Consider the following 12745-nt stretch of genomic DNA (forward strand, 5'->3'; position numbering starts at 1 on the left):
AAACACTTTGGCCTTCATTAACCTCTGAAACAAGTAACAATTTCATCACTGAAAATAAATATTGTCCAACATACCAAAAACAAATTGAAAATGTGTAAGTCTTTTTTACAGTTTTCTTTGGAAAAATCCTGTTTTGGCATGACTAACATCTTGTGATGATCCTGCTGTTTAATGAGCCATTAAAAAGCATACCATGTGAACATAAATTGTACTGTGGTTATTTACTGTCATAACCATAATACATTACTATTAGTTCCACTAAGTGCTCCAGTATGTCCAACCAGAGACAGGATTCTAGCAAGTTAACCACAATCTTCAAATTTTACTCTCAAACTCAAATATAGTGATGTTAGCAGCCTAAGAACATACTTCAGGCAAATTCTCAAAACATTTCTGAAATACTCAAAAGAAAGTTTGTTTTAAGAAAGCATTAACCCCAAAAGACAATGTTAAATCAGACTTGATCTACCCGAGGCCAACTGTAATCCTGCCAGACCGACAGTCTCCCGAAGCAGACACTGCTTACAGGAAAACACATGATCATACAAATCCACATTAAAATTCTATTGCTTGATAGAACTTGCACAGCTTCAGAAATCTGCATACAACATTATGCAAATCCCAAACAACCCACCTTATACAGCACTGGGAAATATTGTAAAATCAAATTGAAATGTAAATTAAACAAATACGTCTGTTTTAACCTTTGTAAAAATCTATGTGTGTTCCTGCTAGCCATACAAGATAATTATGCCAACCCTGTGAGGCAATGGAGATTGTTTAGAAGCAACAGTTGACCATGGGGGAAAAAAGGACTATAGCTTGCATCAGATGGCGACCATTGGAGACAAAACTCTTGACTACTGGGAGTGCTTTAGGACCCGGGTTAAGAATCACTGTCCTATTGCAGAACTAGGGTTAGAAACATTGCCTCTGCCGTACGTCGTCTTCTCCCGAGTGTAATGCCGTACCATTCCCTCGCCCTGTACGGTGCTAGAACCACAGCAGAGCTTGTGCTGTACCTGATCAAGCTCCTCCTCTGCATATTTCTGCCGGCTCAGCTCGTTCTCAGTCCCCTCCCTTAGCTTCTTCAGTCTCTGGGCTTCCTGCTTGGCACAGTTGATCTCGTTTCTCAGCTTCTGTTCCAGAGTTACCTTCTCCACCTCCACAGTACGGTGCTCCTCCTGGGCGATCTGCAACCTGGGGAGACAGAGAGAGAGAGACAAAGGGTCTGAGTCCACAAAGACGAGAGAACAGGCCCACTGTACAAAGGAAAGAGACATTTATTATTTTATGTGTGCTGGGTCACAAAACCAGAATTCTGAACAGATTTTAAACTCCAAACAGACCGCAAACATAAAAATAGTCGCATCCTCCTTTGCTATACATATACATCTCTTTCAGAGTTACATCTTGTGCAAACAAATGTAATAAAATTGTGATTCTGTTACTTGATAGAACTTGCGCTAGTTCAGATATCTGCATACAACATTACACAAATCCAAAATAGCCCGCATTACACAGTACAGCAACATCTTGTAAAATGAAATTGAAATGTAAATTAAACACGTACAAATCTTATTATATGCTACTCTGAATACTATTGTCAACAGAACTAAATAACGCTGTTTACCACAGTTATAAAGTCAAGCTACACTGAAGTGCAAACTAGTTTTCTTCTTTTGATCATTTTAAAAACAGTTACAGTTCCGAATGGACTGTCATTTCTATTTATACTGGCACTGTAAGACACCCACTGATAGTTTAGCAGATACCCAACTGCACTCTGCACCAGATGCTTTGTATGTAATGAGGGATAAAGACCTGATAAACGTCCAAACCCCCTCTAGATACAATGGATTACATACGAGTCTCACATGCTGCTGGCTTGCTGCCGGAGAGCTCTATATAATAAGGAATATAAGAATGAACGCATATGGGACACACAGGCTTGCATGAAGGGCACATGAGCCAGATCTACTATATAAAATCAGGGGATTGGGGACCAACAGGCTGGACCTCCTCCAGTGCATGACACAGAGGACATCTGATCCTCACCGCCGCTTGAAACATTTCTAAATAAAGAGGAGTGAAGTCCTGTAAACTGGAACTGCAGCAGGCTCCAAATAGGCTGTCCATGAACTACCTCAGACACCCTGTCCCTCCTCACCCTCCTTCAACTCCACTGAATGTGATCCAAACCTTGAACATGAACATCAAACCCACCATACATTTACTGGGACTGATTGCAGCACAGCAGTAAGCCTCATTATTTCCTTCCGAATCAGAAGTACAAATAATAACTTTTACCCCGTTATTTATTATTAACTGGTCTAGTATTATAGGAAAGATCAGTCTACACAAAACAGCAGACTGGTAAACTAATCGAATGTATTGTCTTGAATTATTTTTTAGTGTATGACTCAAACTACTTCATTTGTTATCTTATGCAAGTCTTTCTTTAAGTTAATTTGTGCTGGTTTAGGAATTGGAACTATATAAAACCAGTAATGAAAGAAGCTACAGCCTTTTTGGTTTAAAGATAAATGGTCAATGTAATTCAATGTAAATCCCATCAAAGTGGATCAAAGAACAAGCTAAATTCAATATAGAAAAGTACTGCAGATCTTGGTGCAAACAAACTATTTGACAAGGAATGAAGTGAATGAGGGTGCAATACCTGCTTCTCACCTCAAGGGCACCCCTTTGTCCATTCTGTGCTGTACAGAGAGAGAAACCCAATGCTGGCAATGCAGAGGGCAGGCTGTAAGGTGATCTGGGTGTTTGTGGTGGAAAATGTTGTCCGACTCAAAATCCTGCTTAGGCCCCCAGCCCTGACCCCTGCCGTTCAGATCCCTCAAGTAGATTTACTTTTCATTCATACACACATACATAATATATCTGCCAGGGAAGAGACTGAACCAGCACTGCAAAGCTGGAAGTCACAATGGAAAAGTTATTGCTATGAGTAAATATGATCGTACGGTACTTTAGAATAGGCCAACAATCAAATGAGGCACACTTTCAAATCTACTTTGGAAACTACCAATTTTCATACAGGTTACTATAGAACATGTTATGAGTATCCTGTCAAAATCTACAATACTCCCCTTTATAACCTTCTAGCCAGGATTTTCATCTCCAGCGAGAGATTACTAAAATGGTTGCAATCACTTTCCCTTAACTTTCAAACCTTACAGTAACTTGCAATCAAATCTCATATCCAATAGAACTGATAGCATTTAAGTTAATGTGTAGGCGTGTCGTTAGCTCATGCGCTCACACGGTGTGAAATTGCTTGTAAAGTATCTCTTACAACAAGAGACACTTTAGAAACGTTGCTCTCAAAAACTGCTATTCAAACATAAAAAGAGGTGGGTTTACTTAACCTTTTAATTGTGCCTGATGTTCTATGCATGGGATAGCATCTGTAAATTGTGGATAGCATGTACTGGAATTTTGACAAACTCGTAAATGCCATTGATCTAATGTACATATGACTAAAGTAAAATCAATCCATGCACGACACAATAAAGGATGGCTAAACAAGGCAGTCGTTGGTTTTGAATGCAATCCACAGTCCATTTTTCAGCCTTTTTATCCTGGATCCCCCTAGGATACAACTTAATTAGCAGTTTGCACATTAGTGGGACTGCAGATGATTGAGCATACAGCAGAAGCAAGGTTAGAAAGGTTATTAAAACACATATTCTGCTTGCTATGAAACTGTAGCACGAACTACATCTGTAGGAGTGTTCAGGATAAAAAAGTGTTAACCTCCAGGCTCGTGGTTTCCTCAGCTTCCTTCCTGGCTTGTAGAGATTTCCACCTTTGCAGCCACTGTTTTATTACTTTGATGACTTTCATCACAGGTTTTCATGCCTTGGGTGGCTGAAAATGAAAACCAGACTACACTGCTAACTACCCTTTGTAAGAAGACACTCTTAAGAATTAAGAGACCTGTAAAAGAAATGTAACATGCGTTTAGTTTCAGAATTTCACAACCAAAGCATTAGTTCACACTTCATAACCAAATGTAATTGAGTCAGCTGTTCACTACTTATTTACGAGGTCCAGGAGAGGGTTTAATGACCTTCTGTACTTCAGTCCCACACCACCAGGTAAGGACAAATGTTAACTGCAAGTTTATTTTTAGCTATCCTGAAAACATAACTAGGGCTTGATTTTTTTTCTTTCTTCTTTATTGTTCCTATTGTAAAAGTGCTTTGTGATGGTGGTCCACTATGAAAGGCGCTATATAAAATAAATATTGATTATTAAAAAATCTGTTACCAAACCAAATGCAGGCAATTTTAAGCTTTCTTTATAGGACTTTTCACCAAATTCACTTTTTTCCTTTAAATACTATAGCAGCTAATTTGTTTTAATTTCCTCAACAATACAGCTTACAACCCTGCTGGATAAGCAGCTATTAAACAGTGTGGCAAGCTTGGGTCATGCCCCAATGGCTGCTGTCAGCTGTGTTCCCCCATGAGCCCTGTAATACGGTACATGGCCAGTGTTTTGGTCTAAACACATTGAGGGAATGCCATAACTTCAGTACATTCTTTCCACTCTTAGTGCTGTAAAACCCAGCCTGACAAACACTGTGAAAGTCCAAGGTTCCAGGTAACAGTCACTCATGGCAGTAGGGAAGGGAGATCAGCTGCTCAATGGAATGTCAGAAGAAGGTGTTGGGTTCAAGTAGCTCAGTTTAAGGTTTCATGTGAGCATGACTAATATGCTAAAGAGGCACCAGTGTTGTATCAAACACACAAAGCTGGAACTAAAGACATTTAAAACCACTACAAAAAGATAATTCACTTATTTTGGTAACTCTTTAGTTGAATTGGACACTATGTAGCATTCATAACACCTTCATAAAGTCTTTATGACACACGAGAATGACATCATATAGCATTTGTGTCAAATGTGCTGTCATACCATTTGCTGCAATACCAAATAAATTGCTTAACACTAAAAGTTATAAATGGCTACACATCCCATAATGCATTGGATTTTTTTCTTTTAATTACAGTATATTTGCTTTGTATTGCTTTCAAAGAGATTTTGAATGATTATGCATGTAGTTAGTGTCACGTAGCGCTGTGTTATGAATGCTACATACTGTGCAATTCAAATAAAGCCTCATTTTCGAGAGATTGTTTAAGGTTTCTAACGGACATCCCAGTTTCACCCTTTTGCCTCGATTACAAGAAACTACAGCAATTTGCTATCCAGTTTTATAATGTTACAATGTAGAAACATGTTTAATTGAAATACTATTTTTATATTATGAAATATTATGAGTCATTTAAGTATGGGTATAATTTTTTTTAATGTGACAGAGCTAAGTGTTCAACGCGTTGGGTTTCAGTGTTATGCAGTTGAATGGAAAGCGGAATTAAAAACATCCATTTCAATTCTCTGTATGACGATTGTGGTGTATTAACTGAGACAGAGACGATCCATTCACACTGCTTTACTTGCTTTACTTACATAAAACAACATAACATGAACTACGGCAAGCCGTGAGTTCCAAGAACCTTCCAAGCACACAGGAGGGGGGCACATCATAGATGAATCTCAACATACTACACTAATAACCACAAACTATCAATTTATAAATATTTCCTCATTTCTTTTGGTTGAGAGTACTGCTGTATAGAGATGACGTACAGTAAGGGATTAGAAATTGTGCAAACAAAAAGTGAGGCCTTTACTTGGATATAATACCAGTTACCATATCAGTAGTATCCAGGGAAAAAACGTGTTAATCTCAAAACAAATCGGCAGGAAACTCGCATGGCATGAAATTTAAACTGTTATAACCTAGTAAATGCCTCCAGCTTGATGGCACTAACCCATTCATGTGGGTTGCAAATCTGTACTTAGCACAGCCATCTCTGCCTCCAGCAGTACACGTCTCTCCATGGAAAATGCTGGGGGTAAAGGTGCAAATGAGCAAGGCTAAGACAGGGCCTAAGAATGGAATCAGAAGACAACTTAAAACATCAGTCTCAGTGCTGCGGTCTTTCAGTCCTCAACTTGGGCAATCAAACAAGTATGAAAAAATGACAAATAAGATACAGAATACATTTTTGCTATGGGTGGCTATTGTAAGAATGTTGCCAAACATCTAAGAAATAACTGGCAGACTGGGACTCAAATAACATTTGTTCTACAAAAAGTACTGCAAACTTAACCTTGTAGCAAAAGATTTGTAAATCAGACCTATTACCTCTGATTGGATCAAGACTGTTGTGCTGTACAAGACTGAATGCCATAGCCCTTACTCACAGGCTATCTGATCTACTGCTGTCTCTCATAGGATGCAGCTATGCACTTACAGTCACTTATGGGCTATCTGCTTCTATAAAGCTACAACCCACTCCACACACTTGAGCTCTCTTCTCTATCCTGCTACCGATATAAAGTAAGGCTGCCCTTCATTTACCATCTCTCTGTAGCTGTTTCCACTAACACATTCTCCGATAAAGGACACTACACTCTCACTTTAAGGCCCTTTGTTGCTGTCCTCACCACCCTCCCTCAAAAGACTGTTCTCTAACACAGCAGTTTGTGAAGGCTTGTCTATACATTCACATGGTCCATATGCACGCTCTGCCCCCCACCTTTTCTGGAAGCGTACAGACTCCATATACTAAACACCCCTGCTGTTGCTCACTTGGAGATTCTGTAACCTTGCCTTTTTGGAAAGGTTTGCTGACACGGCCAAGATGACCGCTGAGACTGTGCTCTATGGGCCTGCGGGAGGAATCACTACCAGCACAGCTAAGTGCGTTTGGCGTGTCATCAATGTTGTCAAGCAGATCCTGTGGGAAGGCCGTAACGTCTGTGTCTATCACAAGCAGGAGCTAGACACTATCACCACGACCAGAAGGGCGGACTTCAGGACGTGAAGATGGAATAAAGGAAAAAACTGGAACCGCTAGCTCCTAGGAGCGGGACTACAGGGCACCGCTAAGCCTTTTATTTATTTTGTCATGCCAGCATTCCGCCCCTTTTAGCCGGCATGACCGTTTTTGAACGGTGCCCTGGTTTTATGTAGTCTTTTTGTTTCAGTTTTATGGATTTTTATTTGATTTATTTTGAATGTTTTATTTGATTTGGTTTTGTTTTATGTATCTAAAAGATTTTTAATGTTAACTATTAAAAGTTACATTTTAAGTGTTTTAATTTTAGAATTTTAACTCACTGTTTTACACGCTGTCCCTTTTCCCCTGTCCCTGTTTTAGTAATATAGTTTTATTGTTCTGTTTTATGTTCACTTTTGAACCTTTTTAGAGAGCACTCCCCGGCCCTCACAAGCACTGGTTTTTTATAGATGGTTCTTTTTTTCCAGTCACTTTTAAAGCAGCACAGGTTTTTTTCATCTTGATTTTAATCTGTGTCTGTTTTAACCATGTACAAAGCACGATTGTCTTGGTGTTTTTAAATGTATTTTAAATGCTTTTAAAACAAAATGTATGTCTGTATGCATGAATGTCATCTTTAAAAGAAATGTAAAATGAATGAAAAAACGAATGGGTGTAAATGTAAAAATTTAAAATCTCAATAAAAGAGTATTTTTGGAAAATGTGAACCCTTGGAACCGATTGTTTCAGTCTATCACACTGTACATGGTAAACTGTACAGAATCTTCTCCAAACATTTACTATAGACTCATACAGACCATTATTTTGGTGTAATCTGATTTTACTGTTGATTTTATATAGATATTCCCAAGAACTGGAGGCCCTTTCATGTGCAGCGGTCACACAGGATCTGCCCCTATATATCCCCACATTGACTCACTTCTGCTGCAGGTCGTCCAGACTCTGCTCTGCCCTCTGGAGCCCCTCCAGGTCCTTCATCATTTTCTTCATGTGCTCCTTGGAGTAGCGGTTCTGGATGTAGGCAAACCAGCAGCCGCCTATCCCGATCACAATGGACACCACCAGCATGAAGTCCTTCAGGTGGTTGTGACGGTTCACTGGAGAGCAAGAAACAAAGAGGCCAATAAATAAATCAGTCCGAGAAAGCGTTACCTGGCCATACGGTTTGGGTTTGGATTTCAGGACCCAAATCTGCAATTCTAGTACTGCTTTAATGAGACTCATTGCCCTGTAAAAACAATACAGGGGTTCCCGAAGCAAGACATGAGAGGCATTATTGTTAATATGGCTGTTAAATGTCTAAGCAGTGGGAAATGCAATCATAGTTTCGATGTGTGGTGCAAACTGTCAGCAGTGTATGGCAGCCCGGTTTAACAGAGAACTCACTTAAGGCCTTATTTAGCACGTTATTGAGTGTATTATAATCTGGGGATATACAGATGCCGTCTGTCTGTATAGTACCGGTATGTCACACAGTACTAAATACAGAAGGAACCTCTTATCCTGCTACTGCATGTTGCTGAATCATTTTTAAATGAGCGTTTTGTAATTCAAATGTAAAATCATGTACATTTTTTTTTTTTTTTTAAATTGAAAAAGACACGTTGTCTTGCAGAATCTGATGCTTAATAGAACAAAGATAGTGACAGTAAACAGAAGGTAGATTTTGAGAGAATGGTTTGGTCATCAGGTGTTGTAACAGTCCGGAAATCTAAAAGATAAAAAATGCCTCACCCCCTGACCTTTGAATTTGTTTTATGTATGCAAATGTATGGATATTTATATGCAGCAGTTGGCGAGTTCAAACAAGCAGACTAGTCAACTAACAAGGAAGTCAGCCAGTGGAATTGAAATGTCAGACCTAACAGCCTGCTGATGTAACACTGATTCCGATACAAGCTTTGGTTACATTTTCACTCTAAACCTAGCTGGAGTTTGGTGAAACTAAAACTCATCTTGTAAAAAGGTAAATATTTGCAGGTTTGTATACTTTTGAAACATAAGACGTTTTTTCTCCCAATCTAACATAAATGTGTTTTAATTTGAAATCTATTTTTGATCGAAAGTACACAACAACCTTAATCCTTTCTCTTTTCAGTTTCTAAAAGTAAGGAATTACAGGAGGTATTTATCTTTACCTAAAAATGCATGTCTATCTTTTGCTCTGTTAGAATGGTAATGTTTTCAGTGGATCCTTTGAGGTTCTCTCTTATTGACAGAACATGTGAATAGCTGTGCTGGTCCACATACAAGACAGAAAGAGAAGACTGGTGATGAAAGGGAATGCAAAGTAGAAGAAAACGATGAGAAAATAAATTGAAGTAAAAATAGATACATAAAGACATAAGATAACTAAATGTAGGGGGAGTATCTCACTGCAATGGACACATCCAATTCAGCACTTCCATGGAATTCATAAAATCTGTTTGTAAACTTTGCTGTGTTACAAGATGAGATAAATCAAACCTGACCTAAATAATCATACCCCACAGCTGTCATATACCGCCAATCTCCTTTTCTCTTCCAGCTGCCAGTGAGGTCTTTCCGATGGATCCACAAACAGCTGGGCTGATTGCCCAAGATAGAGATAAACCAAGATTAGCACTTTCTATTTCAATCCAATGCCCAGCTAGTACTGGCCAGCAATCACTGAATGTTCGCTTAGGCAACGTGACATTTACATGAGACACAAGGAATCCCACACGGACGCCCTTTCAGCCTAGCTTGCGCTTGGAGGTACAGAGAGCTTTGAGACGCACAGTCTCTGCCAGGCAGGGACGTCACTGCACTGCAGTATTGAGATGCACTGCAGCCAGGGCCATGTATACAGATATTGCTGCAATGGTCAGGAGACTGGTGATGGATATGGGTTAGGCATAGAGTACAGCTCCATATTGTTGTAGCCAAGGAAACTGTGATGAATACAAAGACTGTGGAAAACCTACACATATCACAGTACTTCAAACAGCATCCTGTGCCTTTTGCCTTACCAAGCAAGATTGTTTCTCTAAATCTGCAGCCACTGCTTGAACAACTGTTCTATTCACAGACAATGGTCAAGGTTACAACTCTGTGTGTATGCATGCAAACAATTAAAAAATGCCCAAAAGCATATTGTGCAGGTTGCTATTAAGTTATTTGTGTATTGTTCCCTTCTCTGCTGCAGAGAGGCTTTAGAAACCAATGCAAGAGTCTGCCAAGTAGTTGTTTTAAATTGTCACTGTTGCAAAAAGGAACGAGTGCTGCTGCATTGAAGAGGCTCTGAAGTAGAAGAGAGGAGTGCTGTAACGATCAGGAATGAAAACAAAACTAAAATCAGCCCCACTAAACTGCAACACTGTTTTCTGGGATATCAGCAAGTTAATGTAGTGTGTGTCTTATTGTACAAATCAGCTGCAGTTTGGGGTCCTGGCTGCTCAAACGTAGTGCAATGTCCTCTCATATAGCAGGACACCATACCTTCATGTATTAACTTATCATAAATCATATAAACACAGATTTCTATGCTTACTGTGTTGCACAGCAGCACTGGTGTATCCTTTCATCTACAATACATCATCTCCCAGACAGAAAATTCAACAACTTAAGTAGCACTTAAGGAAACCTGATTGTCTGCCATTAATTGTTTTCATTTGACCTACAATTGGATTAACAGTGCATTTGAACAAAACTGACTAAACACAGCCCTCTCTCACAATGAGATAGAAACCCTTACCAGCACATATAGCTATGAAATACAAATCTGCAGCAGCAGTACCTTCTTGGTTCAAGATAATTCCGACATCAACCGCTTTTGATCCCTACTATGCAACAGAAATCTTCTAGTCATTTTTTGATCCATAATACATCATAGTGCTGGACAACCATGTATTTCTGCTTTCAAGGTAGGCTCTCGGACACAGCTACTATCTGAATGGCTGAGGTTTTTAAAAAAATTAAAAAAAGAAAAATCCCCCCAAAAACGTAAGAAAACGGTTTACAAATAGAGGTTTGGAAAATGTCTAAATTGATATATCGGTTTGTATTATATAATCTACTTAAAGTTAAACTTAAAAGTTGGAGGCATGTTTGGTCCCATTCTAAAAACGCAGCCAGCCTCTACTGTATTTAATCATACATCATCATAATTATACCAATATACATTTTCAGAAGTCAAGTGAGTTCAAGCTGCCACACATTTTATTTTGCAGCTTTCCTATACAGTCTTCCTGGTTTGTACCGCCACTGCAAGATCATTTTGCCAGCAACGTATATATATATAATTTGATGGCATATCCACCATTGCACTTTTTTTTCCACAAAACCTATGAAAAGTGAGGAATTTTACAAGCTATGAATTTTTTTAGGAGTAAAATACTTTATAAGCAGTCTTCTTTACCTGAGATTTATTTTTAAAAGTACTGTGTAACTACATTTGTCACATATGCTCATCAGTTATCCTGTTCTTGAAAGGGTTATGGCCGTGTTGTATAAATTGTTATCATTTGACTGCAATTAGAAGGAGGCCAGTACAATACTTGAAACTAAAGAGTCTGCCGTCTCCTGAAGGTGCTACCTTACAAATGAGATCTACAAACACACCTTCTAAATAATAAAATCGGTATCTTGGAAACCATTGATCACGAAAGTCCCCGCTCAGTAAAATCTGGCAGCAAATCTTCTCCCCTTTCACTAGTCTCAATTCACTTATCCCAGTTCCTCGCCCCCCCAAATGCTGTCACCACCAGCCTGTGCCCCCACCCCCCCCAACCCACCAACAATACCACCACGAAGGTCACTGTACGGTTATGCTTTCTGTACAAGCTGGCAGAACGAACAGCTGTGACTCTTAACTTCCTAGGACACACAAAAGAACGTGTCAGACTTGACGTCTGCCATTCTTATTTTACCTTCCCTTTTGTGTTTCTAATAGCAACGCATTCTCTTTGATCTGTTCTAAGAGGCACCCCAAGCAGCTGTCCAGCTGAGTGCCTGGAGACTGTCTCCTGTTTCCCAGTTTCTTGTTTTGGTTGTTCAGTTCAGTTTTTGATCTTGTTAACGGTTCAGTGAAGTCCCTGGTTTCCTACAATCTCCACATCATCCCCTAAAACTGGCACTTAACAGGAGGGTCCAAATGTGGCCCATTTCATCATTTTAAGTGGGCTCCATAATGGATACACATTTATTAATTAAGATGTGAACAAAATACAGTTCATTTATAAAAGGCTTGCAGGAAAATTAAAGCTGTTAACTTTATCAGTCATTTAGTTAGTGGGTTAAACAGTGAAAATATACAGCATATTGAAGTTTCTATTAAAACCAGATATTCATGACAATCGCTCCATAAGGTACTTAAATAATTGTGACCTGTGTCATAACATTCCCATCGAGAATTGAATACTCACTGCAGTACTGGCAGATTGTAAAGTTTGCACTTTTATCCCTAAACGAAACTACTGAACCATTGGTGTTATGTGTAATTCCTCCTTGTGAGGATGGGTTTCTAATTTAATACAAGTGGGTATGGCAACTAGGGCTGCAACGAAGGGTACATTTTGACCTTCGAAGGTTCGGAACACATTACCGAAGGAAGGTTCGAACCTTGGTTGGCACCAATTTGCATAATTTACTGGTGATGTCACCATAGCTACTTGTTTGTATTTGATTGAAAATCCTATTTTACAGATAATCCATATAAAAATGGAATAAAACATTCACATGTAGTTCAAAAATACATTAGAACAGTAATCATGTTTTTATAATTTAAAAACATAAAAAGGTACATTTATTTACACGTAATTAATGCTGCTTGTGATATACACAGTAAGCTTGCATTGCAGCAGCACCAACTGCAGCGGATTCAGGCA

The 12745-nt window shown here is 39.0% G+C and overlaps 1 protein-coding gene across 5 annotated transcripts in view; it reads right to left on the reverse strand.

Moving 5' to 3' along the window:
• The window catches only part of LOC117962432 (stromal interaction molecule 1-like), a 54840-nt gene that overhangs the window by 12833 nt on the left and 29262 nt on the right, over positions 1-12745 (reverse strand). For all 5 annotated transcript variants that reach the window (XM_059030416.1, XM_059030417.1, XM_059030418.1 and 2 more), the window contains exons 6-7: positions 7819-7996; positions 1023-1200 (exon numbers count right to left, since the gene is read on the reverse strand). In XM_059030416.1, the coding sequence (XP_058886399.1) occupies positions 1023-1200; positions 7819-7996 (356 nt within the window). The remainder of the gene's footprint in view (positions 1-1022; positions 1201-7818; positions 7997-12745) is intronic.

This window comes from Acipenser ruthenus, chromosome 9, assembly GCF_902713425.1.
Source record: "Acipenser ruthenus chromosome 9, fAciRut3.2 maternal haplotype, whole genome shotgun sequence".
Lineage (NCBI taxonomy): Eukaryota > Metazoa > Chordata > Actinopteri > Acipenseriformes > Acipenseridae > Acipenser > Acipenser ruthenus.